Below are 27,717 nucleotides of genomic sequence, written 5' to 3'. Positions count from 1 at the left end.
ATATACCGTATACAGCCATTAACCACATTACAGACGGACAGGTTGTCGCTCTTCTCCATGCACTACAGTATATACAGTATACAGCCACTAACCCCATTCCAGGCGGACAGGTTGTCACTCTTCTCCCTGCACTACAGTATATACCGTATACAGCCACTAACCACATTACAGGCGGACAGGTTGTCACTCTTCTCCATGCAGAGTAATCTGGGTATTTGTGCAGACAGAAATGGTATGTATCCCCATAAAGAACATTCAGCCAATCAGATCCTGACTGTCAATGTACACATTGCAGCTGATTGGCTGGAGCATTAACACCTTGCACATAACGGTCTGTATGGGACTAGACACCGTGGGGGAAATTTACTAAAGGAAATTTGAAAAAAATAGTGTATTTGTATCCAGAAATACACTTATTTTTGACATTTACTATCCCGAAAATACGGCAATTCATATTCGTATTGATAGCACATCAATACGAATACGAATTGCCATATTTTCGGGATAGTAAATGTAAAAAATAAGTGTATTTCTGGATACAAATACACTATTTTTTTACAAATTTCCTTTAGTAAATTTCCCCCCATTTCTCCAAGCTTCATCCATTTACCCCAGAGTTACTAAACCTACACACTGGAAACTCTTCCCAATCTGGTCTATTTCCTCACAGTGCATCTGTACAATGTCTGCTGCTAACATATACACATAGAGTGTAAGCTCCGGGGGGTAGGATGACTTACCTCCTGCTTAAATATAGTTATAATAATGTCTGTCACGTCTCAATGTGCGCACAGCGGAAGTCTGGACATTTGACTACAGGGATACCACTGGGTGAGGGGGGTAAATATGGGGGGACTGGGATGAATGAGGTTGGGGGTTATCCAGAGCGTGGGGGGACAGCAGACCCGTGTTCTCTACTGACCGTACAATATAATAGTTTTGGGTGTCTGGTATAGGTGAGGATCACAAGGGATCAGCCCAGGGAGTGATGCCTGGTCTGCGGCTGTGTCAGCTGTGATTAGACTCATCACCATGTTTATTAGATGATACCGCTAGCACATCTGCCCAGCTATGAGCCGGGATCTATGGGCTTGTCCCCTGCTCCCTACCTGGTAATGAATATCTATATGTAACATTTTCCTTCTATAGAAGTCTGTGGATGATCCATACTGCGGTGCATGGGGGTCCTTCATATCGGCAGTGTGGGGCTCATGGCCTCTCCTGCCTCCAAATGCTCTACATCGTCTACAGGAGACAAGTCTGGGTACGGGGGACAGTCCTCCTCCGGCAGTATGTCCTGGTGAACTGTGACCTCCGAGGAATCTTTCCCGGAGCTGACGGATTCCTCGTCGTAATTCTGGAAACTGTTCTTCACTTTCATTATGTAGCGGCTCAGGACGTTGTCGCTGTCTTTAGCGGTGACCTGCACGCTGCCCTCCGCCAGGGAACGCCGCAGGTCCTTCACCCCTGACTGGAGGCGGGTGACGTTTTTGTTCAGCTCCGTGATCCGGTTCCCCAGGTCTGCGGGAATAAAAGTGTGTTTGATATAACGGCAGAGTTTAGGACTGCTGCAGAGCTGCTCGGACAATGGGGGCTATTTAGGAATTTACTATAATGGGCAAAACCAGGTGGGGCAGATGTAACGTGTGCAGAGAGAGTTAGATTTGGGTGGGTTATAGTGTTTCTGTGCAGGGTAAATACTTGCCTACAATGTATCCTATGCGATCCTGTCCCCCAGGAAGGTCCCGCCCACATTGCAAGCAAATTGCATGCAACCAGTTGGTGAGATACATCTCACCAGTGTATGGGCACACTAACTCTGCATACTGGGAAACACCATGCTGTGCTACAGGTGGGGCAGATGTGAAGAGTGTTAGATTTGAGTGGGGGCTGTTCAAACTGAGAGCTAAATTGCTGTGTAAGAATAAAGCAGTCAGTATTTTCACTGCACAGAAACAAAATACCCACCCAAATCTAACTATCTCTGCACATGTTCCTTCTGCCCCACCTGCAGTGCAACGGTGGACTGGCCCTTACACCTCACCAGTCGTACGCAAGTGTCAGAACCCTACTCATCTGTATATGGGGCTTAGGTTCAAGCCCTGAGGCTCCCCCCCCCCCCCCCCCCCCCCCCCCCAATTAATTATAATTTATCTTACCTGCCTGTTTGTTTACTGGGGCTACTTTCTTTGTCAGTGTGAGGGAGAGATTGTGTGTATAAAGCAAGAGAGTATCCAGGGGAGAGAGGGAGGGAGAAAGAGATGGGCGAGGGAGAATGTGTCAGGGAGAGAGAAAAAGTATCATGGAGAGAGTGTATAAAGCAAGAGAGTATCCAGAGGGGGATGGAGAAAGTGACCGTGTCAGAGAGTGAGTGTACAAAGCAAGAGAGATTGTATGGGAGCAAGAGGGGTGGGGAAGAGGGAGGGAGAAAGTGGGGGGCGAGCACTATCTCAGTCATTACAGGACTCAGTACAGACACAGGTCTCATGAGGGGGTGGGTACTTTGTGGAATTAGGTCCCGTCTCCTAAATACCCAAGAAATGCGGCAGTGACGCACGCCAGTAGCTCAGGTATTTCCAGTGCGACCTGCAGGCAACACAGCACTGGTTCCCCCAAGCCGCGGCGTGGTCTACAGCACCATTTCTCTGCCATCGGTCCTGTTATCGGAAATACTTGTGTTTTCCAGGCAGGGGAATATCCTGCTGCTTATTTAGGTGAGGAGACTTTTTTCAGCCACAAAATACTTTGTTACCTTTGCGTCTGCTCTCCTCGAATTCCCTTCTGGCCGTGTCTATGTATCGCTGGACGAGGGCCTTGATCACCTGCAGGCGGTACGAGGCGCGACTCTCCCCGAAATCATCACCACCCATCCCCATGTTGGACTGGACGAAGAAGATAAAACCATTGGAAGTTACAGGTAACAAGTACACGGGTGAGCAGAGGCGACATACAGGGACAGAAAGAGTCTACTTACAATGGTGGAGATCGGGGGGTATTCTGGCTTCCTCCTGGGTGTGTAACAGCAGACTATTCTCAGGACACCTCTGTCATTATAGCAGAAAGACGAGATACAGAGAATGAGTCTGTGGCGATACACATCACGGATATATAAAAGGCTAAATTATCCTCACGTTTTTTAGGTGAAGTACCGACCATGACCACTAGAGGTCACTCAACAGACCAAATTACTCTAAAAGAAAGTGAAAGCCAAATGATCTTTTTCAAACTTGCTGTATATGGACAGAGGGACGACAGAGATTGGAGGTAGGGGAAGATAGGGACTGAGCCATCATTTTGACATGCTTTTAATTCGTTTCTTATAATGCTCTGTAAGATATATGAACTTTCCATTATTAAATTAGGTCCTTTTAATTAAGTCTGCCATTCCAATTATTATTACATTTTATTTCAGCGTTGTGCCCCTTTATATTTGTAACCACTGTATGATGTATTACAACCTTACATTACGGAAGGAGGAGCGATATCTGGGATTCCCATGCTCTGTCCTGTGAGAGAAGGGCATTATATGGGCATCCTGCCAGCGTAGCTGATACACAGTGGATATACCATTTGGGATTCTTGGACTGTACTCATCTTGTATTTTCAGAATATGGTTTCATACCAAATGTCATGGAATGTGAGCACCGATACTACACGGAACCTCTCCAGCCTCAGGCACCAGCAACCATACGCTGAGCTTTGGTCAGCACAACGGACAGCAGAGCTTGGAGAGTGTTAGATGACCCCAGCAGAAGGGAGAATGAACGTCTCACTGGGCGGAACTGATTCAGGGAACCATTAGTAGTTCTCTAGTCCCGAGCAAGAAGACGGCTCCCATCAGTTCTCTTCTAGTCCTAACATATCCAGACAGGGTGATGGGGCCATAGCAGCCAGGGTCTACCTAACCATTGGGTGATACCAAGCAGCAATCTTCTAGGCTGAGACTCTCTCTGGTTGTCTGAGGTAAAAACCAGGGACCTCGAATTGGAGGAGGAGACCTGATTTTCACCCACAAGCTGAGGCCCAGACAACTCGCACACCCCAGCTCCATGCAGTCAGAGCACTGGACCAGTTCCCCTCTTACTGGGCGTTACATGGATAGATGTTCCTTGGCAGCCTGATGTTTACAGTCACTGTTGGCTTTTGGAACCCTATCTTCCACTACAAGTGTAGGCACGGCAATGGCAGCTCCTTCCACATGCTCTTAGCCCTGTACCTACTCTTCCCTTCTATAAGTCCCCAAGTCATTAATAGACACCTTGGTAACACTGCGATGGACCAAAACCACATACAGACCCTCAGCGACTTCCCATCCCATGTGATTTTCATGTCACTAACATCTGTCATTTCCAGTCAATACTGAAGTCTCCCAGAATAGTCCTAAGATGGACCTCCTGAGATGCTTGCAGATCATGATCATGGTGGGATGTGGGTTGAGGGTAAGACCGATACAGTACATGTATTATATACACATCGTGCATTGGTTATTTTGGTTTATGAATTATTGTATTTGTCCTGCACAACTATTAACCATTACTTGAGGTGCGATCAGTACCTGATGATGTAGAAGAGAGATTTGGGGGTGGGGATGATGTTAAACGGGACCGGCAGCGTCAGACCTTCTCTAAAATAGGACAGGTACAGTTTGGAGCGAGCAAATTTCCATTCAACATCAGCATCGTCCTACAGTGCGGAGAGATGTGTCAGATCCATAGGGTACAATGGCAGCAATACAGAGGGTACGAATAAGAAGTAATTGTTACAGAAGTGTCTGGACTTTCTTTTCTTACATTTGGAAAATAATAGAAGACAATAGATGAAGAAGGAGTTACCACACTATGAGTATATAAGTACTGTTAGTATAGTATACTCCTAATGCTGGGTACACACCAGAATGATTTGGGCACAGAGAATGATGCTCTACCTCTGGTTTATACCTCCTCCTCTCTACTCATCACCTCTCTACCAGCTGCGCACAAGACTTCTCCTAGGTTATTATAAAACCCCCTGAACTAACCTGACCAGTATCTACTCCAAGCCTGGGTAAACGTGAGTTCCCCAAGGAACATCTTATCTGTCTTCTCTTACAGTCAACGATAACCCACCGGCTATCCAATGCAGATCACTAGCATCACAGTGGGTCCACACAAATATTACAAGTGTCTCATCCTGAGGCCAAGGTACCATCTCACCTCAATCTTCTGGAAGGAGTTTGTGATCATAGCAATAAGCATATTGAGGAGGACAATGACCATAACAATGGTAAAGAGACCGTAGAGAGCTCGACCAGCAAACTCCGCCACCATGTAGTGATTCATGTCCACGGTTGTCCTCTCCACCATCTGGAACATGGTCCAGAATAGAAACTGGAAGGTCTCGTTAAAGCTGCAGATAGCCAAGAAATAAAGTGAAGCAGAAGAGTCTGAGTATTGTGCAGAGAGAACATGTCAAATCAAAGTTCAATACTGTATACAAACATGATCCATCCTTCTATTGTGTCTGTATCAGATCAGAAGCTCTGGTTGATATCTCCAAGCTACTTCCTACTAGTGTGATGCCTCGGGGCAGTAGGGTTGTGCTAGCCAAGGTGGTCCTGTGCTCTGGACTTCAACCTGAGGAATGTTAAGGACCCACCTGATGAGGTCACCTTGTTGTTGTAGGCCCATATATTTGGCCAAAATTATGCTAAGAACCTCTTTGTTAAATAGCAGGTTTTAGTATAATTGTTCTGATTAGCAGTGTTCTTCGTACATAGAGTGTGCAATTGCATTCTCTCTTTTTTTTCTGTGGGCTACTACAGCGCATGATAGCCCCTCTTATTATGTTTGGAATTAGAGTGTGCAGGCTAGCCCCCCACTAATGAATGTGCACCAGCAGGGACATCTCAGTCCCCCGCATATTTTTGTGTAGTCCTAGTGCAGCGATAGATTATTACGCAGTCAGTGGGGGATGGGCCACATACTTTCCCAGCTTGTCGGAGTCACTGTAGTTAACGTAGATGTTGTTGAGGCCGCACAGGAAGGCGGTGAGGATTATCATGAGAATAAACATAAACCTGGTAACAGGAGACAGAATTGTGTTACTAGTATCAGTAACCAGCAGTAGTCACTCACATAACGGGTCCGGCCCCCATGGACGTACCATGTGCCCAGCACGCACCCCTCTGCAGCCCTGCTTACACCACCATTTCTAGTATCGGTAACCAGCAGTAGTCGCTCACATAACGGGTCCGACCCCCATGGATGTACCATGTGCCCAGCACACACCCCTCTGCAGCCCTGCTTACACCACTATTACTAGTATCAGTAACCAGCAGTAGTCGCTCACATAACGGGTCCGGCCCCCATGGAGGTACCATGTGCCCAGCACCCACCCCTCTGCAGCCCTGCTTACACCACTATTACTAGTATCAGTAACCAGCAGTAGTCACTCACATAACGGGTCCGGCCCCCATGGACGTACCATGTGCCCAGCACGCACCCCTCTGCAGCCCTGCTTACACCACCATTTCTAGTATCGGTAACCAGCAGTAGTCGCTCACATAACGGGTCCGACCCCCATGGATGTACCATGTGCCCAGCACACACCCCTCTGCAGCCCTGCTTACACCACTATTACTAGTATCAGTAACCAGCAGTAGTCGCTCACATAACGGGTCCGGCCCCCATGGATGTACCATGTGCCCAGCACACACCCCTCTGCAGCCCTGCTTACACCACTAGTACTAGTATCAGTAACCAGCAGTAGTCGCTCACATAACGGGTCTGGCCCCCATGGACGTACCATGTGCCCAGCACCCACCCCTCTACACCCCTGCTTACACCACTATTACTAGTATAAGTAACCAGCAGTAGTCGCTCACAAAGAATGGGTCCGGCCCCCATGGATGTACCATGTGCCCAGTACCCACCCCTCTACACCCCTGCTTACACCACCATTTCTAGTATCGGTAACCAGCAATAGTCACTCACATAACGGGTCCGGCCCCCATGGAGGTACCATGTGCCCAGCACGCACCCCTCTGCAGCCCTGCTTACACCACTATTACTAGTATCAGTAACCAGCAGTAGTCGCTCACATAACGGGTCCGACCCCCATGGACGTACCATGTGCCCAACACGCACCCCTCTGCGCCCCTGCTTACACCACTATTACTAGTATAAGTAACCAGCAGTAGTCGCTCACATAACGGGTCCGACCCCCATGGACGTACCATGTGCCCAACACGCACCCCTCTGCGCCCCTGCTTACACCACTATTACTAGTATAAGTAACCAGCAGTAGTCGCTCACATAACGGGTCCGGCCCCCATGGATGTACCATGTGCCCAGTACCCACCCCTCTGCAGCCCTGCTTACACCACTATTACTAGTATAAGTAACCAGCAGTAGTCGCTCACATAACGGGTCCGGCCCCCATGGATGTACCATGTGCCCAGCACGCACCCCTCTGCAGCCCTGCTTACACCACTATTACTAGTATAAGTAACCAGCAGTAGTCGCTCACATAACGGGTCCGACCCCCATGGACGTACCATGTGCCCAACACGCACCCCTCTGCGCCCCTGCTTACACCACTATTACTAGTATAAGTAACCAGCAGTAGTCGCTCACATAGAACGGGTCCGGCCCCCATGGATGTACCATGTGCCCAACACGCACCCCTCTGCGCCCCTGCTTACACCACTATTACTAGTATAAGTAACCAGCAGTAGTCGCTCACATAACGGGTCTGGCCCCCATGGATGTACCATGTGCCCAGCACGCACCCCTCTGCAGCCCTGCTTACACCACTATTACTAGTATAAGTAACCAGCAGTAGTCGCTCACATAACGGGTCCGGCCCCCATGGACGTACCATGTGCCCAGTACCCACCCCTCTACACCCCTGCTTACACCACCATTTCTAGTATCGGTAACAAGCAGTAGGCGCTCACATAACGGGTCCGGCCCCCATGGATGTACCATGTGCCCAGCACACACCCCTCTACACCCCTGCTTACACCACTATTACTAGTATAAGTAACCAGCAGTAGTCGCTCACATAACGGGTCCGGCCCCCATGGACGTACCATGTGCCCAGCACGCACCCCTCTGCACCCCTGCTTACACCACTATTACTAGTATAAGTAACCAGCAGTAGTCGCTCACAAAGAACGGGTCCGGCCCCCATGGATATACCATGTGCCCAGTACCCACCCCTCTACACCCCTGCTTACACCACCATTTCTAGTATCGGTAACCAGCAGTAGTCGCTCACATAACGGGTCCGACCCCCATGGATGTACCATGTGCCCAGCACCCACCCCTCTGCGCCCCTGCTTACACCACCATTACTAGGATAAGTAAGTTCAGGTTCTGTGGCACTCTGCTCCTCACCGTATCATGTCATCAATCATCTTCCCAATAGATATCTGCAGGGTCCCGAGGGTCTCGTGTGCTGGGAGAATGTAGGCCAGACGTGTGAAACTGAGCATGCTCGTTATAGCAAACAGGACCTCGGCGATGAACTGTGGATCCTCAGTGTTCCAGTCAGGACGTCCTGCAGGAGATCATCACTGGGCTCAGCTCTCAGCCATTATACCTCCTACATATTCATAGGAACATTGTATACTGTATGCTGCAGACCTTTCCCCCATTTATATGCTACACCAGTGGGCCATAGATAGCACAGGATAGACCAGCAGGCTATAGATAGCACAAGATGGACCAGCAGGCTATAGATAGCACAAGATGGACCAGCAGGCTATAGATAGCACAAGATGGACCAGCAGGCTGTAGATAGCTATCACAGCCACTGAGTAAGTCCTGGGCTACACACAGACTGCACACACTGGGGAATCATTATATGGTGAGGGGCGTGCCCAGGTGTGTGAGGGGAAGTCATGTGATGTCAGCTCCGCCCCTGATCAGCCTGATTCTATCACAGCCGCTGAGTAAGTCCTGGGCTACACACAGACTGCACACACTGGGGTATCATTATATGGTGAGCGGCGTGCCCAGGTGTGTGAGGGGAAGTCATGTGACGTCAGCTCTGCCCCCGATCAGCCTGATTCTATCACAGCCGCTGAGTAAGTCCTGGGCTACACACAGACTGCACACACTGGGTAATCATTATATGGTGAGGGGCTTGCCCAGGTGTGTGAGGGGAAGTCATGTGACGTCAGCTCTGCCCCGATCAGCCTGATTCTATCACAGCCGCTGAGTAAGTCCTGGGCTATGCACAGACTGCACACACTGGGGAATCATTATATGGTGAGGGGCGTGACTAGGTATGTGAGGGGAAGTCATGTGACGTCAGCTCCGCCCCGATCAGCCTGATTCTATCACATCCGCTGAGTAAGTCCTGGGCTACGCACAGACTGCACACACTGGGGAATCATTATATGGTGAGGGGCGTGACTAGGTGTGTGAGGGGAAGTCATGTGACATCAGCCCCGCCCCGATCAGCCTGATTCTATCACATCCGCTGAGTAAGTCCTGGACTACACACAGACTGCACACACTGGGGAATCATTATATGGTGAGGGGCGTGCCCAGGTGTGTGAGGGGAAGTCATGTGATGTCAGCTCCGCCCCCGATCAGCCTGATTCTATCACATCCGCTGAGTAAGTCCTGGACTACACACAGACTGCACACACTGGGGAATCATTATATGGTGAGGGGCGTGACCAGGTGTGTGAGGGGAAGTCATGTGACATTTGCTCCGCCCCCGATCAGTCTGATTCTATGGCAGCCGCTGCACACACTGGGGAATCATTATATGGTGAGCGGCGTGCCCAGGTGTGTGAGGGCACACTCTTATACATCCAGGTGCCTTCACCACCCTTCTATCCCCACCACACATATCGCTATCGGGGCCTCACCTGCCTTGGTGTAGTAGAAACACACATCCGATTGAGGCTCCTCATTGCAGGACAGGTAACCCTTCACCGCCACCAGGATTCTCAGAGAGAAGGAGGCCAGGTACATGCTGATCGTCACAATGTCTAGAAAGTTCCACCAGTCCAGGAAATAGCTCCTCAGCCCTTCGATCCAGACCTCCTTGCACTCATGCCACAAAAAGCCTGCAGACACATCTCACAGGTGTGAATTACAGAAGGTTTTTGTCTACATCACCATTGTATATGTGAAATAACAAGTGACCACTCCGTAAATATCCTAAATACATGTCTAACCCATTGACCTGGGAGATGACTCCTTGACTGAGTCCAGGTGAGGAGCTTCTGCTGAGGACCCACCTGCCACCCAGATCATGTGCAGAGAGTTCTGCCAGATGGTCTGGCCTCGGCCCTCATATATATCATGTCTCCTCTCCATGATCATGGACTCCACCAGGAGGAAGATCAGGAACCACAGGTAGGACGCAGAGTGCAAGAGGAACTTTATCACCGGGATCTTCAGAACTTTCCCAACCTGAAGGGAAATCATTGGCCCAAATCAGACAGAAGTTTTAGAATTTCACACAAACGCTCAAAGAAAAAGTTTTTTGGGTACTTGTTTCCTAGCACGGCGACCACTAAGCTTAGTGGGCTATTCTGCGTAGGGAAATCGCATCGCATGGGCCATTTTATTGCCGTGTGATGCGATTTTTTAAATGTAATTTATTCACTACTCTGTGTGCCCCAGGGGATCGCATCGCACCTCCCGCAAAATCGCATGCGATTTTATAGGGCGTGTGATGGCATTACATTAGCTATACAATAATAGGATTGTATGTCATACAAAGAGGTTTTACGCACCCCCCACTATCTACGCCACCCCAAAGAGAAGCAAGCCCCGCGAGGGGCGGCGGAACGCGTCCTCCGACTTTTTCATACCCCCACTATCCACGTCGGCGTGGAGTTGATTTTTTATAGTGTGAGATACCGAGCCCCGCGAGGGGACGCGGAATACATGTAAAGTAATCCGCGTCCCCTCGCGGGGCTCACTGCACTCACCACGCTTCGCGCTTGCCACACTATATAAAATCAACTCCACGCCAACGTAGATAGTGGGGGTATGAAAATGTCGGAGGACGCGTTCCGCCGCCGCTCGCCACGCTTCGGGGGGGCGTGGATAGTGGGGGGTGCGTAAAACATCATTGTATGTCATACAATGATATTATTGTATAGCTAATGTAATGGCATCGCACACCCTATAAACGCATGCGATTTTCCGGGAGGTGCATCGCATCGCACGGCACTAACCTGGGCGCCGTGCTAGGAAACAAGTACCGATTTTTGATTCAAACTAAATAAAACTCAGGTGCTGAGAGCTTCACAAATGTACACTCAGAAATAATTATATGGAATGGGTTTTGTTTGTTGTACATTGTAATTAGCGAGCCATGACTTGCTATGCAGAGCCTGTACAGTGCATCCAGAAAGCATTCCCAGCGCTTTTCCACATTTTGTTATGTTACAGCCTTATTCCAAAATAGAATACAATTATTTTTCCCCCAAAATTCTACACACAATACCCCATAATGACAATGTGAAAACAGTTTTTGGGAGATTTTTGCAAATTTATAAAAAAAATAACTTAAGGTGCCCATACACTGCTGTACAGACACCCGATACCCTGCAACCCGCTCAGGACCTTCCCGGCGGCAGGGACGCATGCGATCCGTCACAATATGTTTTGATGGATCGCATGCGTCCCTGCTTCCGGCAGACCTCGCCGCCAGTAGGGAGGTCCCAGGACGGGTGGTCGAATGGACAGTAGGTCCGACCACCTGCTCGGGTAAAATGCACACGGGACTACGCATCGGACCTGACGGCATGTCAGGGACAGCCGATTTGGTCTGATTTAACGACCCGCAATCAGCTGAAATTGGAACAAATTGGCTCAGTGTATGGGGGCCTTAAGAAATCCCATGTACATAAGTATTCACAGGCTTTGCTCAATACTTTGTTGATGCCCCTTTGGCAGCAATTACAGCCACAAGTCTTTTTGTATATGATGCCACAAGCTTGGCACATGGATCTTTGGACAGTTTCACCATTACTCTCTGCAGTATCTCTCACGCTCCATCAGGTTGGATGGGAAGCATCGGTGCACAGCCATATCCAGATCTCTCCACATGTGATATCCTGGCTGTGTGCTGAGGGTCGTTGTCCTGCTGAAAGATGAACCGTTGCCCCAGTCTGAGGTCAGAGCGCTCTGGGGCAGGTTTTCATCCAGGATGTCTCTGTACATTGATGCATTCAGCTTTCCCTTAATAGTCTCCCAGTTCCTGCTGCTGATCCCCACAGTATGATGCTGCCACCACCATGCGGTCACTGCAGGGATGGTATTGGCCTGGTGAGGAGCCGTGCCTGGTTTCCTCCAAACATGACGCCTGGCATTCATGCCAAAAAGTTCAATACAGGCCTGATTGGTGGATTGCTGAAGATGGTTGTCCTTCTGGAAGGTTCTCCTCTCTACAGAGGAATGCTGTAGCTCAGAGTGTGACCATCCGGTTCTTGGTCACCTCCCTAACTAGGTCCCTTCTCCCCCAATCACTCAGTTTAGATGGCCGGGCGGCTCTAGGAAGAGTCCAGGTGGTTCCACTTCTTCCATTTACAGATGATGGAGACCACTGTGCTTCATTGGGACCTTCAGAGCACCAGATATTTTTCTATACCCTTCCCCCTTCCCCAGATCTGTGCCTCGGGACAACCCTGTCTCGGAGGTCTACAGACAATTCCTTTCACTTCATGCTTGGTCTGTGCTCTGAGAAGTGTGGGACCTTATGTAGACAGGTGTGGGCCTTTCCAAATCATGTCCAATCACCTGAATGTACCACGAGTGGACGCCAATGAAGCTGTAGGAACATCTCAGGGATGATCACTGGAAACAGGATGCACCTGAGCTCAATTATTAGCTTCATGGCAAAGGCTGTGAATACTTGTTTACATGTACAAAGTTTTTTAATTTTTAATAAATTTGCAAAAATCTTCCAAAAACTTTCTTCACGTTGTCATTATTGGGCATTGTTTGTAGAATTTTGAGAGAAAAAATAAATTATTTCATTTTGGAATAAGGCTCTGGAAAGGCAAAATGTGGAAAAGAGAAAAACACACTGCTCAGGGGGACGTCTATTGGAAAAGTGAATTTTACTTTTATTTCACCTAATGCTCCCATGGTAGGTGTATAGTAAATTTGCAAGTTTGCAAATACCCCGTGTTTGCCAACTCGAGCAAACACGGAGGGTAGTAAATATACCCCCCATGTTTATACGATGTATAGTAATCGTATCACTCTCTGTCAGTGAAGTCATTGCATCAATACCATAACTTAATACTTGTAGGTAAGAAACAAAAGGGAATATTCAGTTCTAGATACTGACTCTGAAGCTGCAATTAAGGCAGAGGTTGCCTGGCGTGTGGGCTGTGAATGTTAGACTGGAACAAAGCACTGTCATTCATTACCCGGGAGAGACTTGCCCATAACTGTATGATATTGGAAAACTGGAGGTCCTCTGACCACGGCGGAGTAGCGGGAAACGCTAAGCCGCCGTCATACGTTCCTATTCTATGTATATAATATACAGTCCCTTACCCTGGACTTGGGAGCCAGCCAGTAGATGAGGCACAGGAGTGGCATGGTGAAGAAGATGGCACAGGCAACAAACAGCTTCCAGATGGTATTACTGCCCCTCCACCCCGACAGCTTCCCGCTCCAGATAGAGGACAGGACTTGCTGGCAGATGGGATGTGCCACAAACTGGCAGAGGAAGAAAGAAGAACATTAGCCCTAATGCCCCAGATGTGTACACAGGAACCACTACGGGCCAGAGAGGTACACTCAGCAGCCTGTACACAGGAACCACTACGGGCCAGAGAGGTACACTCAGCAGTCAGTACACGGGAACCGCTACGGACCAGAGAGGTACACTCAGCAGCCTGTACACGGGAACCCCTACGGGCCAGAGAGGTACACTCAGCAGTCAGTACACGGGAACCACTACGGGCCAGAGAGGTACACTCAGCAGCCTGTACACAGGAACCACTACGGGCCAGAGAGGTACACTCAGCAGTCAGTACACGGGAACCGCTACGGACCAGAGAGGTACACTCAGCAGCCTGTACACGGGAACCCCTACGGGCCAGAGAGGTACACTCAGCAGTCAGTACACGGGAACCACTACGGGCCAGAGAGGTACACTCAGCAGCCTGTACACAGGAACCACTACGGGCCAGAGAGGTACACTCAGCAGTCTGTACACAGGAACCACTACGGGCCAGAGAGGTACACTCAGCAGTCTGTACACAGGAACCACTACGGGCCAGAGAGGTACACTCAGCAGTCTGTACACAGGAACCACTACGGGCCAGAGAGGTACACTCAGCAGTCTGTACACAGGAACCACTACGGGCCAGAGAGGTACACTCAGCAGTCTGTACACAGGAACCACTACGGGCCAGAGAGGTACACTCAACAGTCTGTACACAGGAACCATTACGGGCCGGAGAGGTACACTCAACAGTCTGTACACAGGAACCGCTACGGGCCAGAGAGGTACACTCAGCAGTCTGTACACAGGAACCCCTACTGGCCAGAGAGGTACACTCAGCAGTCTGTACACAGGAACCACTATGGGCCAGAGAGGTACACTCAGCAGTCTGTACACAGGAACCACTACGGGCCAGAGAGGTACACTCAGCAGTCTGTACACAGGAACCACTACGGGCCAGAGAGGTACACTCAGCAGTCAGTAAACAGGAACCACTACGGGGCCAGAGAGGTACACTCAGCAGTCAGAACACAGGAACCACTACGGGCCAGAGAGGTACACTCAGCAGTCTGTACACAGGAACCCCTACGGGCCAGAGAGGTACACTCAGCAGCCTGTACACAGGAACCACTATGGGCCAGAGAGGTGCACTCAGCAGCCTGTACACAGGAACCACTACAGGCCAGAGAGGTACACTCAGCAGCCTGTACACAGGAACCGCTACGGGCCGGAGAGGTACACTCAGCAGCCTGTACACAGGAACCGCTACGGGCCGGAGAGGTACACTCAGCAGTCAGTGCACATGAACCACTACGGACCAGAGAGGTACACTCAGCAGCCTGTACACAGGAACCCCTACGGCCAGAGAGGTACACTCAGCAGCCTGTACACAGGAACCACTACGGGCCAGAGAGGTACAATCAGCAGTCTGTACACAGGAACCACTACGGGCCAGAGAGGTACAATCAGCAGTCTGTACACAGGAACCCCTACGGGCCAGAGACGTACACTCAACAGTCTGTACACAGGAACCCCTACGGGCCAGAGAGGTACACTCAGCAGTCTGTTCACAGGAACCACTACGGGCCAGAGAGGTACAATCAGCAATCAGTACAAGGGAACCACTACGGGCCAGAAAGGTACACTCAGCAGTCAGTACACAGGAACCACTACAGGCCAGAGAGGTACACTCAGCAGTCTGTACACAGGAACCACTACGGGCCAGAGAGGTACAATCAGCAGTCTGTACACAGGAACCACTACGGGCCAGAGAGGTACACTCAGCAGCCTGTACACAGGAACCACTACGGGCCAGAAAGGTACACTCAGCAGCCTGTACACAGGAACCACTACGGGCCAGAGAGGTACACTCAGCAGCCTGTACACAGGAACCACTACGGGCCAGAGAGGTACACTCAGCAGTCTGTACACAGGAACCACTACGGGCCAGAGAGGTACAATCAGCAGTCTGTACACAGGAACCACTACGGGCCAGAGAGGTACAATCAGCAGTCTGTACACAGGAACCACTACGGGCCAGAGAGGTACACTCAGCAGTCAGTACACAGGGAACCACTACGGGCCAGAGAGGTACAATCAGCAGTCTGTACACAGGAACCCCTACGGGCCAGAGAGGTACACTCAGCAGTCAGTACACAGGAACCGCTACGGGCCAGAGAGGTACACTCAGCAGTCTGTACACAGGAACCTCTACGGGCCAGAGAGGTACACTCAGCAGTCTGTACACAGGAACCCCTACGGGCCAGAGAGGTACACTCAGCAGTCTGTACACAGGAACCCCTACGGGCCAGAGAGGTACACTCAACAGTCTGTACACAGGAACCGCTACGGGCCAGAGAGGTACACTCAGCAGTCTGTACACAGGAACCTCTACGGGCCAGAGAGGTACACTCAGCAGTCTGTACACAGGAACCGCTACGGGCCAGAGAGGTACACTCAGCAGTCTGTACACAGGAACCGCTACGGACCAGAGAGGTACACTCAGCAGTCTGTACACAGGAACCGCTACGAGCCAGAGAGGTACACTCAGCAGTCTGTACACAGGAACCACTATGGGCCAGAGAGGTACACTCAGCAGTCAGTAAACAGGAACCACTACGGTCCAGAGAGGTACACTCAGTAGTCTGTACACAGGAACCACTACGGTCCAGAGAGGTACACTCAGCATTCTGTACACAGGAACCACTACGGGCCAGAGAGGTACACTCAGCAGTCTGTACACAGGAACCACTACTGGCCAGAGAGGTACACTCAGCAGTCTGTACACAGGAACCGCTACGGGCCAGAGAGGTACACTCAGCAGTCTGTACACAGGAACCTCTACGGGCCAGAGAGGTACACTCAGCAGTCTGTACACAGGAACCTCTACGGGCCAGAGAGGTACAATCAGCAGTCTGTACACAGGAACCACTATGGGCCAGAGAGGTACAATCAGCAGTTTGTACACAGGAACCACTAGGGGCCAGAGAGGTACAATCAGCAGTTTGTACACAGGAACCACTAGGGGCCAGAGAGGTACACTCAGCAGTCTGTACACAGGAACCTCTACGGGCCAGAGAGGTACACTCAGCAGCCTGTACTCAGGAACCTCTACGGGCCAGAGAGGTACACTCAGCAGCCTGTACTCAGGAACCACTACGGGCCAGAGAGGTACAATCAGCAGCCTGTACACAGGAACCTCTACGGGCCAGAGAGGTACACTCAGCAGTCTGTACACAGGAACCACTATGGGCCAGAGAGGTACAATCAGCAGTCTGTACACAGGAACCACTATGGGCCAGAGAGGTACAATCAGCAGTCTGTACACAGGAACCACTAGGGGCCAGAGAGGTACACTCAGCAGTCTGTACACAGGAACCACTATGGGCCAGAGAGGTACACTCAGCAGTCAGTAAACAGGAACCACTACGGTCCAGAGAGGTACACTCAGTAGTCTGTACACAGGAACCACTACTGGCCAGAGAGGTACACTCAGCAGTCTGTACACAGGAACCACTACGGGCCAGAGAGGTACACTCAGCAGTCTGTACACAGGAACCGCTACGGGCCAGAGAGGTACACTCAGCAGTCTGTACACAGGAACCTCTACGGGCCAGAGAGGTACACTCAGCAGTCTGTACACAGGAACCACTGTGGGCCAGAGAGGTACAATCAGCAGTCTGTACACAGGAACCACTATGGGCCAGAGAGGTACAATCAGCAGTTTGTACACAGGAACCACTAGGGGCCAGAGAGGTACAATCAGCAGTTTGTACACAGGAACCACTAGGGGCCAGAGAGGTACACTCAGCAGTCTGTACACAGGAACCTCTACGGGCCAGAGAGGTACACTCAGCAGCCTGTACTCAGGAACCACTACGGGCCAGAGAGGTACAATCATCAGTCTGTACACAGGAACCTCTACGGGCCAGAGAGGTACACTCAGCAGTCTGTACACAGGAACCACTATGGGCCAGAGAGGTACAATCAGCAGTTTGTACACAGGAACCACTAGGGGCCAGAGAGGTACAATCAGCAGTTTGTACACAGGAACCACTAGGGGCCAGAGAGGTACACTCAGCAGTCTGTACACAGGAACCTCTACGGGCCAGAGAGGTACACTCAGCAGTCTGTACACAGGAACCGCTACGGGCCAGAGAGGTACACTCAGCAGTCTGTACACAGGAACCACTATGGGCCAGAGAGGTACACTCAGCAGTCAGTAAACAGGAACCACTACGGTCCAGAGAGGTACACTCAGTAGTCTGTACACAGGAACCACTACTGGCCAGAGAGGTACACTCAGCAGTCTGTACACAGGAACCACTACGGGCCAGAGAGGTACACTCAGCAGTCTGTACACAGGAACCGCTATGGGCCAGAGAGGTACACTCAGCAGTCTGTACACAGGAACCTCTACGGGCCAGAGAGGTACACTCAGCAGTCTGTACACAGGAACCACTATGGGCCAAAGAGGTACAATCAGCAGTCTGTACACAGGAACCACTATGGGCCAGAGAGGTACAATCAGCAGTTTGTACACAGGAACCACTAGGGGCCAGAGAGGTACAATCAGCAGTTTGTACACAGGAACCACTAGGGGCCAGAGAGGTACACTCAGCAGTCTGTACACAGGAACCTCTACGGGCCAGAGAGGTACACTCAGCAGTCTGTACACAGGAACCACTACGGGCCAGAGAGGTACACTCAGCAGTCTGTACACAGGAACCACTACGGGCCAGAGAGGTACAATCAGCAGCCTGTACACAGGAACCATTACGGGCCAGAGAGGTACAATCATCAGTCTGTACACAGGAACCCTTACGGGCCAGAGAGGTACACTCAGCAGTCAGTACACAGGAACCACTACGGGCCAGAGAGGTACACTCAGCAGTCTGTACACAGGAACCACTACGGGCCAGAGAGGTACACTCAGCAGTCTGTACACAGGAACCAATACGGGCCAGAGAGGTACACTCAGCAGTCTGTACACAGGAACCACTATGGGCCAGAGAGGTACAATCAGCAGTCTGTACACAGGAACCACTATGGGCCAGAGAGGTACACTCAGCAGTCTGTACACAGGAACCACTATGGGCCAGAGAGGTAAAATCAGCAGTCTGTTGGACGCACAGGAGCCCAATAAGGGCCAGTTATCCTGGACTATAACACACATCTCTATATCTCCACATCTACAGCTGATATACCCTAACGCATTTCACACTCTGCCCCCTGATCACTATGGCCAGGGAGTAACACAGCAGGTATAGGTACATTGTATAGGAATCCAATAAGGGCCCATTATGGGCTATAACATCTGAGGACAGCACTATATCTATATTTCTGCATCTACATCTGATGTACCCAATGCATTTCACAGGGTGTATACAGAGTGCAGGAACCACTACGGGCCAGAGAGGTACACTCAGCAGTCTGTACACAGGAACCACTATGGGCCAGAGAGGTACAATCAGCAGTCTGTACACAGGAACCACTATGGGCCAGAGAGGTACACTCAGCAGTCTGTACACAGGAACCACTATGGGCCAGAGAGGTACAATCAGCAGTCTGTACACAGGAACCACTATGGGCCAAAGAGGTACAATCAGCAGTCTGTACACAGGAACCACTACGGGCCAGAGAGGTACATTCAGCAGTCTGTACACGGGAACCACTATGGGCCAGAGAGGTACACTCAACAGTCTGTACACAGGAACCACTATGGGCCAGAGAGGTACACTCAACAGTCTGTACACAGGAACCACTACGGGCCAGAGAGGTACACTCAGCAGTCTGTACACAGGAACCACTACGGGCCAGAGAGGTACAATCAGCAGCCTCTTGGACGCACAGGAGCCCAATAAGGGCCAGTTATCCTGGACTATAACACACATCTCTATATCTCCACATCTACAGCTGATATACCCTAACGCATTTCACACTCTGCCCCCTGATCACTATGGCCAGGGAGTAACACAGCAGGTATAGGTACATTGTATAGGAATCCAATAAGGGCCCAATATGGGCTATAACATCTGAGGACAGCACTATATCTATATTTCTGCATCTACATCTGATGTACCCAATGCATTTCACAGGGTGTATGCAGAGTGCAGGGACCACTACGGGCCAAAGAGCAGCACACAGCAGTTTTGCTGATGTCTCAGGGGAACCTAATAAGGGACAATTTAGGGTTATAACCTCCCCACTACCTCTTTCTGAGTCTGAAGCGGGGTCCAGCAAACACATTTCACAGTCTTTAATTATTAACACCCCTGAGACATCACTCTGCTCCCTACATTCACCGTTCTCATGGATTCTACACGGATTCTCTATGGGTGAAATCATACCAATCCCCCACAATGGCAGTTTTAGGACCATTCCCTAACAACTCCCAGAATTTCTCCTACAACACTGGGCAATTTAGCCTAATTTATAACACAATGAATGATGACAGTGAGGGGACATTGGCTGAGTGCAGTTCTGTATGTCCATGAGTTACCCCTATAAGATATAATGACATTTGTGCCCACTTGGAATAAGGTGACCAGTGTAGACCCTTCTTCCAAGGCCATGAACCAGTAAGGCCCTGCTGCTTTCCGGCCCCCACCCCCCTTTGGGCTCTGAACTTTCTAAGCCAGCTAGGCCCCAGTACTTTACCGGGCCCTCTTATGTCTTAATAATCTGACTCTGCCTTGTACTTCTGCTCATTACGTCCTATATGCGGTTGGTGTGTCGCTCTGTGACTTTCTGGTCTTGCCCCCGCTACCAAACACCTGACTAGATTTTATCCTGGGGGACCCAGTCCAGGACTCTGGTATGCACTTAGAGCCGTGTAAATTACCCTCTTCTGGTTATGGTGCACAGCGAGGCGAAGTCTGGCCAGATTTGGGATCCCTTCCTCAAAGGCCTGATTGTCCAACTCTTCTTCATCACTGTCATCGCCACAGTCGTTCAGCACCGCGGTAACTTCACTCTGGTTCCGGCACATCCCGAGCAGCTCCACCGCAAACTCCTGAGACAGGTCCTCCAGGCTCAGGTACTCTGGCTGCGGAGATCACAGGGGTGTGGGAAATGGGGGTGTACAGCAATAATACAGCCATGCATACACAGCCAATGATAAACTTTAAGGAACGGAGATAGAAGTATAATAATTATAAAAATAATAGCGAGAAATACACAACAGTTGTCCCATGGAAGCCCTATGCTAGGTGCAGGTTCTCTGTCGCCTATGTCAGCATGAGGCCCAAGGACTCAACTTTATCCTAAACGCACCTTAAACTCTGGCTCCTTCCTGGAAAGACGCTTCAGTTCCCGACTCAGCTTGAAAGCCCTCAGCATGGCGTCTTCGCTGGCGATGGAAAGATACGCCCTGCTGGCAATTCCTTTGTAGGTGTTAATACGGGACAAGGAGAACTTCAGGAGGTCATACTTGCGCCCATTGCTGCACTCCAGGCAGGCACAGGAGATCTTGTGCGGTGTGGTGATCACATGGCCCTTCTTCATCAGCATCTCCACAATCTCATAGAGGTCCTTCTCGCAGGCCAAAGTGAGAGGGGTCACCCCGGGCGCAAAGCGGGAGTTGTCGATGGAATTGTCAAAGAAAGCCAAGGAGAAGGACTTGATGTCCATCTTGATCCCTTTCTCCTGGTCCAGTCGATCTAGCAACATTTTAACCACATGGGGTTGGTTGGTGTCAACCGCCACCAAGAGGGCCTCATGGATCTGCCTGAAATCGAACTTGACGCAGTGCAAAAGGGTCTTCATGATCTCCTCATTGCCTGTGCGGATGGCAAGATTGAGAGCCTCCCGCCATGATCGGTCCTCGCTATCGTCCAGCTGCCGCAGGATCCCATCGCTGACCTGCAGAAGCTGCTGGACCTGGATGAGGTTCCCGTCATGGATGGCATTGATAAGAGACACAGGAAACTTCAGCTTCTTGTTCACAATTTCCCTCCAGTTGGCTTGCTGGGGAAAAGGAGATATGAGAAGTATTATTCACCACGCAGTGAGTCTTCTTCTACATAGCATTGGCCCACACCAGTACTACATTTCGGCTGCCCCTAGGTGGTTCTTCTCCCATCGTTCCTGCAGTCGTTTATTTTACTATATCATATGTGTTTACACTTTTTCTTATTACAATGGTCACTGGGGCTAATTCAGTATTAAACACGGAAGTGTACGAATTGCGCACAGCAGATGTTTGTACTCCAGTCCATGCTCTTTGTCCGCAGTGTGCTGGTGTGAAAGTGCCGTTTAAGTGACAGTGTTGGGCGCGGACGACGCAGCAATGCAGAGAATTATTGGGCTTTCCCGGAGCGGCCCGAAACTTGCCGGTGTTGGGCCGGCCTTCACAGCCAGCCTGCAAAAGCATGGGACCACCCAAACTTTCTAAGATGCCAATTCAACTAGATTACAATGACAGTGCTGGGCAGCCCTCAGCATGTGAAAGAAAGCAGTTGCTGTTTTGTGATTTCAGCAAGACTGCAAATTATGCTGAATCAGCCCCAATGTGCGCAATAAAAACGCACTTTTTGGCTACTGGTTGAAATGCTGAATGTTTGCACTCTTTTTGATATAACAACCTCAGTATAACATTCTATAAAATCCTTTCCTTAAAATCCAGAAGCCCGCGGATCCCATGTACCCCTCCGGGATTCCTCCATGTGACACTGTGACCTTAGGGGTGCGCTGTATCTAATACCTGCCACCCTTTGCACTTCAAGTGGCATCTCAGGGTAGTTCACATGCAGTACAGTGAGAGTGAGTGCCCGCGGATACCAATTCAGCACTCCACTGGCAGATGCACTCTCCTGTAGTGGTGGCCCTCCATGATACCAAACATTAATAGGTCGCTGGTAGTGTTGGATGCGGTTACCAGCGATATCGCTAATGATGGCGGAGGTCCTGTCACACTCCGTGCCCGATACACATAGCCGCTTGGGTCGATAAGCAACTCGTCTGGTCACCAACAGTGTTGTATCTGTCCGAGAACGCAGCTTAGTAAATAATTCGGAGGATTCAGATTTTCTGATGGTGAAATCCTTTGTATTTGGCTGCCAAGGTTTCCGTGAGCTAAACATGGCCGACCCTAAAGCATCGCACGATCAGTGAGATCTGCGCAATGCATCTGCAATATGTGTTAAAGTTAAACAAAAGAGTTAAAAAAAAATTAAAACAGTGTGGGGTCCCCCCCCCCCCCCCAAGCATAACCAGCCCTGGGCTCTTTCCAAAATATGTGGGAGAAATGACTTAGGGGATATCCGTATTTAAAGAACCAGCACCGAACTCTTGGGCCGGTCCTGTTTCCATAAAATATGGGGGATAAAAGATGTAGGGGTCCTTCATATTTTTTAAACCAGCACCGGGCTCCCCCAGTCATTGAGATTCATATTGTGAACTGACTTATTGTCTGACCTCGCGTATACGAGTGATAGTAAATCTGCCCTGGTTCCTATGGAAAGTCCTGCCGATGTTTGGTCGATGGGATATTGATTTGTTCTTGTGTTTAAGCCTTGGGTTTAATTAGTAAATGAGCAAAATCGGATGAATTTTGTGTTCAATAGATTTACGATGTGCGATTCCCAGCGGCAGAATGGGACATTCGCACCCATTCGATGTCCATTTGATGTTAGTAAATGTCTCTATTAGTAGTTCTCTCTCTTATGTAGGGGAACCGAATGACTGCCAGGGAGCCATTGCTTCTTATGTAGAGATGTATGAACAATCATTCTTATTACATGCTCACCAAATGATTTCTGTGCCTGTTGTATGCAGTAGGCACACAGATATATACAACTGTAGCCACAGACTCTGTAATCTTAGTCATAGTAGAAATGAGGGTTATACTTTATGTTTATTAGTAGTACCAATAGGTTAGACAATGCTGCCCTCTGCTGGTAATGGAGGACTAATACATGGGTTATAATAGGGAGATTGTTATTGTGCCACACACACCACTAGTGCGCCGTCTTCTATCTACCTCTCACACATGCACATTCATGGTCTCTCACTCATACATACACACCCAGTGCCTCTCTTACACACATGCACACTCGATGCCTCTCACACAAGCACACTTGGTGCCTCTCACACATACACACTCTGTGCCTCTCTTATGCTGGCCACACATCAGACCAACTTTCCTCCAACCATCCAACTAGTTGGTTGGTTGGACTGAAAATCTGGTACTGTATGAGGGCAAATGCCAATAAGCAATTTGCTCACAAACTCAGGAGATTGGACAAAAACATTCAGTGAAATTGTTTAAATCAAATAGGTCCAACTACAGTACATTGTCTGAGTGACAGTTGTTGTCCATTTTCCGATTTGGGAAACAAATGACAATTAGAAATTACAACTGCTCCTATCCAGTACCAGGTTTTTATTCCATCCAACCAACTAGTTGGATGGTTGGAGGAAAGTTGGTCTGATGTGTGGCCAGCATAACACACATGCACACTCGGTGCCTCTCACACACACATGCACACTCGTGTACACACATGCTCACTCAGTAGCTCTCTCAGTAGCTCTCTCAAAGGAGGGAAAGGTTACAAGTGGAGTACCCCAGGGATCTGTACTTGGACCGGTGCTTTTTAATATCTTTATTGGTGATATTGCAAATGGAATTGAGGGTAAAATGTGCCTTTTTGCAGATGACACAAAGGTATGCAACAGGGTAGACACACCAGGAGGGGTAAAACAAATGATTGAGGATCTAGGCCAGGGGTGTCAAACACAAGGCCCGCGGGCCAAATCCGGCCCGCCAGACCTCTTCATGTGGCCCGCGCAGCCGCCGCCAGCCTTCACCTTTTATTCTCGATTTTTTTTTTTTAAACAAGAAAGCCGCCTCTTCAGCGCATGCGCGGCAGCCTACAATCCAGAGAACGTCTGCCCTCTAGCGCAGTGCCGCCGGTCGTCAACTCCTCCTCCGCTCCCACCTGCTGTATAGGAGCCAGAGAGAGGAAGAGCAGGTCCATCGTGGTGAATGGTGCTGCTGCTGCTGTGCGCTCCAGGTCACTGACTGCTGAGTGTGCACTGCACAGTGACCGGGAGCACGCTGCCCCCCACTCCTGGATAGATAGTGTGAGGAGCGCTACTCACAGGAGGGAGGGGGAAATGCGCCTGTGTGAGAGCGCAGCTGTGTCCTTGGTGGTGGAGCAGCTCAGACTGGAGTGGACGCATCAGAGCGGGTAAGTGTCAAACTCTCTGCCTATGTGTGTGTGTGTGTGTGTGTGTGTGCACTGGCACATTGCAGCCCATTATTAATTGCTGTGTCCCATGATAATAAGCAGGACATATGCCCTAAGACTGAGTGCTGCCCCCCTGTGCAGGCAGCGTGTGCCCTAATGCACTGCAGTTCACAGCAATAGCAGGAGGGAAATGCTACTGCTGAGTTACAGTGGTATTATTTGGGACATACTTGTATGAAGGACACTATTACATAGTATTGGGATGGAAGACCCTGCTGTCCCTCTGCAAATGGGGGTCATCAGGAAGATCGGATGCATGTATTTATTTTCTGTGTAGGTGTATGTCTATGCCAGCAGTGACAGTCTGTATACAGCTCAGGAAATGGGTAACACGTATTCAGCTATGCTTTTGTACTAGGATTGGTTTGTACTATGATGTTTTCATTAATTTTCTCCCATGTTACGACACATAGTCCTACAGATACAACCGGCCCTTTGAGGGTGACCAAACTGCTGATGCGGCCCCCGATGAATTTGAGTTTGACACCCCTGATCTAGGCAGATTAGAGAAATGGTCAAGAGAATGGCAACTACAGTTTAATGCCAAAAAATGCAAAATCATGCACTTGGGTCTCAGAAATCCAAAGACTCAATATAGTATAAATGGCACTATAATGGAAACTACTGAGGAAGAGAGGGATCTAGGGGTCACTATTTCAGGGGACTTAAAGGCAGGTAGGCAATGTAACAAAGCAATGAAGAAGGCAAGTTAGATGCTTGGTTGCATAGGGAGAGGTATCAGCAGTAGAAAGAAAGAAGTAATAATGCCACTGTATAGGTCATTGGTACGACCTCACCTAGAGTATTGTGTTCAGTTCTGGAGGCCATATCTCCAGAAGGATATAAATACATTAGAGACTGTACAAAGAAGAGCAACTAAAATGGTGCATGGCCTACATCACAAAACGTACCAGGAAAGACTAAAAGATCTTAATATGTATACTTTAGAGCAGAGAAGGGAAAGGGGGGACATGATAGAAACTTTCAAATATATCAAGGGCTTTAACAAGGTGCAGGTGGGAGACATTCTTCACAGGAAGAGGAGCAGCAGAACACGAGGACATGCACTGACACTAGAGGGAGGAAGGTACAGGTGGGAGACATTAGTCACAGGAAGAGGAGCAGCAGAACACGAGGACATGCACTGACACTAGGGGGAGGAAGGTACAGGTGGGAGACATTCTTCACAGGAAGAGGAGCAACAGAACACGAGGACATGCACTGACACTAGAGGGAGGAAGGTACAGGTGGGAGACATTAGTCACAGGAAGAGGAGCAGCAGAACACGAGGACATGCACTGACACTAGAGGGAGGAAGGTACAGGTGGGAGACATTAGTCACAGGAAGAGGAGCAGCAGAACACGAGGACATGCACTGACACTGGGGGGAGGAAGGTACAGGTGGGAGACATTCTTCACAGGAAGAGGAGCAGCAGAACACGAGGACATGCACTGACACTAGAGGGAGGAAGGTACAGGTGGGAGACATTAGTCACAGGAAGAGGAGCAGCAGAACACGAGGACATGCACTGACACTAGAGGGAGGAAGGTACAGGTGGGAGACATTCTTCACAGGAAGAGGAGCAGCAGAACACGAGGACATGCACTGACACTAGGGGGAGGAAGGTACAGATGGGAGACATTAGTCACAGGAAGAGGAGCAACAGAACACGAGGACATGCACTGACACTAGGGGGAGGAAGGTACAGGTGGGAGACATTCTTCACAGGAAGAGGAGCAGCAGAACACGGGGACATGTACTGACACTAGAGGGAGGAAGGTACAGGTGGGAGACATTAGTCACAGGAAGAGGAGCAGCAGAACACGAGGACATGCACTGACACTAGGGGGAGGAAGGTACAGATGGGAGACATTAGTCACAGGAAGAGGAGCAACAGAACACGAGGACATGCACTGACACTAGGGGGAGGAAGGTACAGGTGGGAGACATTCTTCACAGGAAGAGGAGCAGCAGAACACGAGGACAGGCACTGACACTAGAGGGAGGAAGGTACAAGTGGGAGACATTAGTCACAGGAAGAGGAGCAGCAGAACATGAGGACATGCACTGACACTAGAGGGAGGAAGGTACAAGTGGGAGACATTAGTCACAGGAAGAGGAGCAGCAGAACACGAGGACATGCACTGACACTAGAGGGAGGAAGGTACAGGTGGGAGACATTAGTCACAGGAAGAGGAGCAGCAGAACACGAGGACATGCACTGACACTAGAGGGAGGAAGGTACAGGTGGGAGACATTAGTCACAGGAAGAGGAGCAGCAGAACACGAGGACATGCACTGACACTAGAGGGAGGAAGGTACAGGTGGGAGACATTAGTCACAGGAAGAGGAGCAGCAGAACACGAGGACATGCACTGACACTAGAGGGAGGAAGGTACAGGTGGGAGACAGTCACAGGACGAGAAGCAGCAGAACACGAGGACATGCACTGACACTAGGGGGAGGAAGGTACAGGTGGGAGACATTCTTCACAGGAAGAGGAGCAGCAGAACACGAGGACATGCACTGACACTAGGGGGAGGAAGGTACAGGTGGGAGACATTCTTCACAGGAAGAGGAGCAGCAGAACACGAGGACATGCACTGACACTAGAGGGAGGAAGGTACAGGTGGGAGATATTCTTCACAGGAAGAGGAGCAACAGAACACGAGGACATGCACTGACACTAGGGGGAGGAAGGTACAGGTGGGAGACATTCTTCACAGGAAGAGGAGCAGCAGAACACGAGGACATGCACTGACACTA

General features: G+C 50.0%; 1 protein-coding gene across 1 annotated transcript in view; it reads right to left on the bottom strand.

Annotated features, from left to right (window-relative positions):
• Nucleotides 1-589: 589 nt before the first annotated feature.
• Nucleotides 590-27,717, bottom strand: part of LOC146058309 (short transient receptor potential channel 2-like) — a 30,557-nt gene continuing 3,429 nt past the window's right edge. Inside the window, exons 2-13 of the mRNA XM_083170560.1 lie at nucleotides 20,974-21,666; nucleotides 20,543-20,746; nucleotides 13,524-13,688; nucleotides 10,241-10,415; nucleotides 9,866-10,066; nucleotides 8,379-8,541; nucleotides 5,963-6,055; nucleotides 5,193-5,385; nucleotides 4,556-4,683; nucleotides 2,975-3,044; nucleotides 2,753-2,882; nucleotides 590-1,521 (exon numbers count right to left, since the gene is read on the bottom strand). Coding sequence (XP_083026686.1) covers nucleotides 1,190-1,521; nucleotides 2,753-2,882; nucleotides 2,975-3,044; nucleotides 4,556-4,683; nucleotides 5,193-5,385; nucleotides 5,963-6,055; nucleotides 8,379-8,541; nucleotides 9,866-10,066; nucleotides 10,241-10,415; nucleotides 13,524-13,688; nucleotides 20,543-20,746; nucleotides 20,974-21,666 — 2,547 coding nt within the window. The 3' untranslated portion in view covers nucleotides 590-1,189. The remainder of the gene's footprint in view (nucleotides 1,522-2,752; nucleotides 2,883-2,974; nucleotides 3,045-4,555; nucleotides 4,684-5,192; nucleotides 5,386-5,962; nucleotides 6,056-8,378; nucleotides 8,542-9,865; nucleotides 10,067-10,240; nucleotides 10,416-13,523; nucleotides 13,689-20,542; nucleotides 20,747-20,973; nucleotides 21,667-27,717) is intronic.

The sequence above is a fragment of the Crinia signifera genome, chromosome 2, assembly GCF_055691185.1.
Source record: "Crinia signifera chromosome 2, ASM5569118v1, whole genome shotgun sequence".
NCBI classification, from domain to species: domain Eukaryota; kingdom Metazoa; phylum Chordata; class Amphibia; order Anura; family Myobatrachidae; genus Crinia; species Crinia signifera.
Note: the sequence above shows the minus strand (reverse complement) of the source record. Positions and strands in the feature narration are given on the sequence as shown.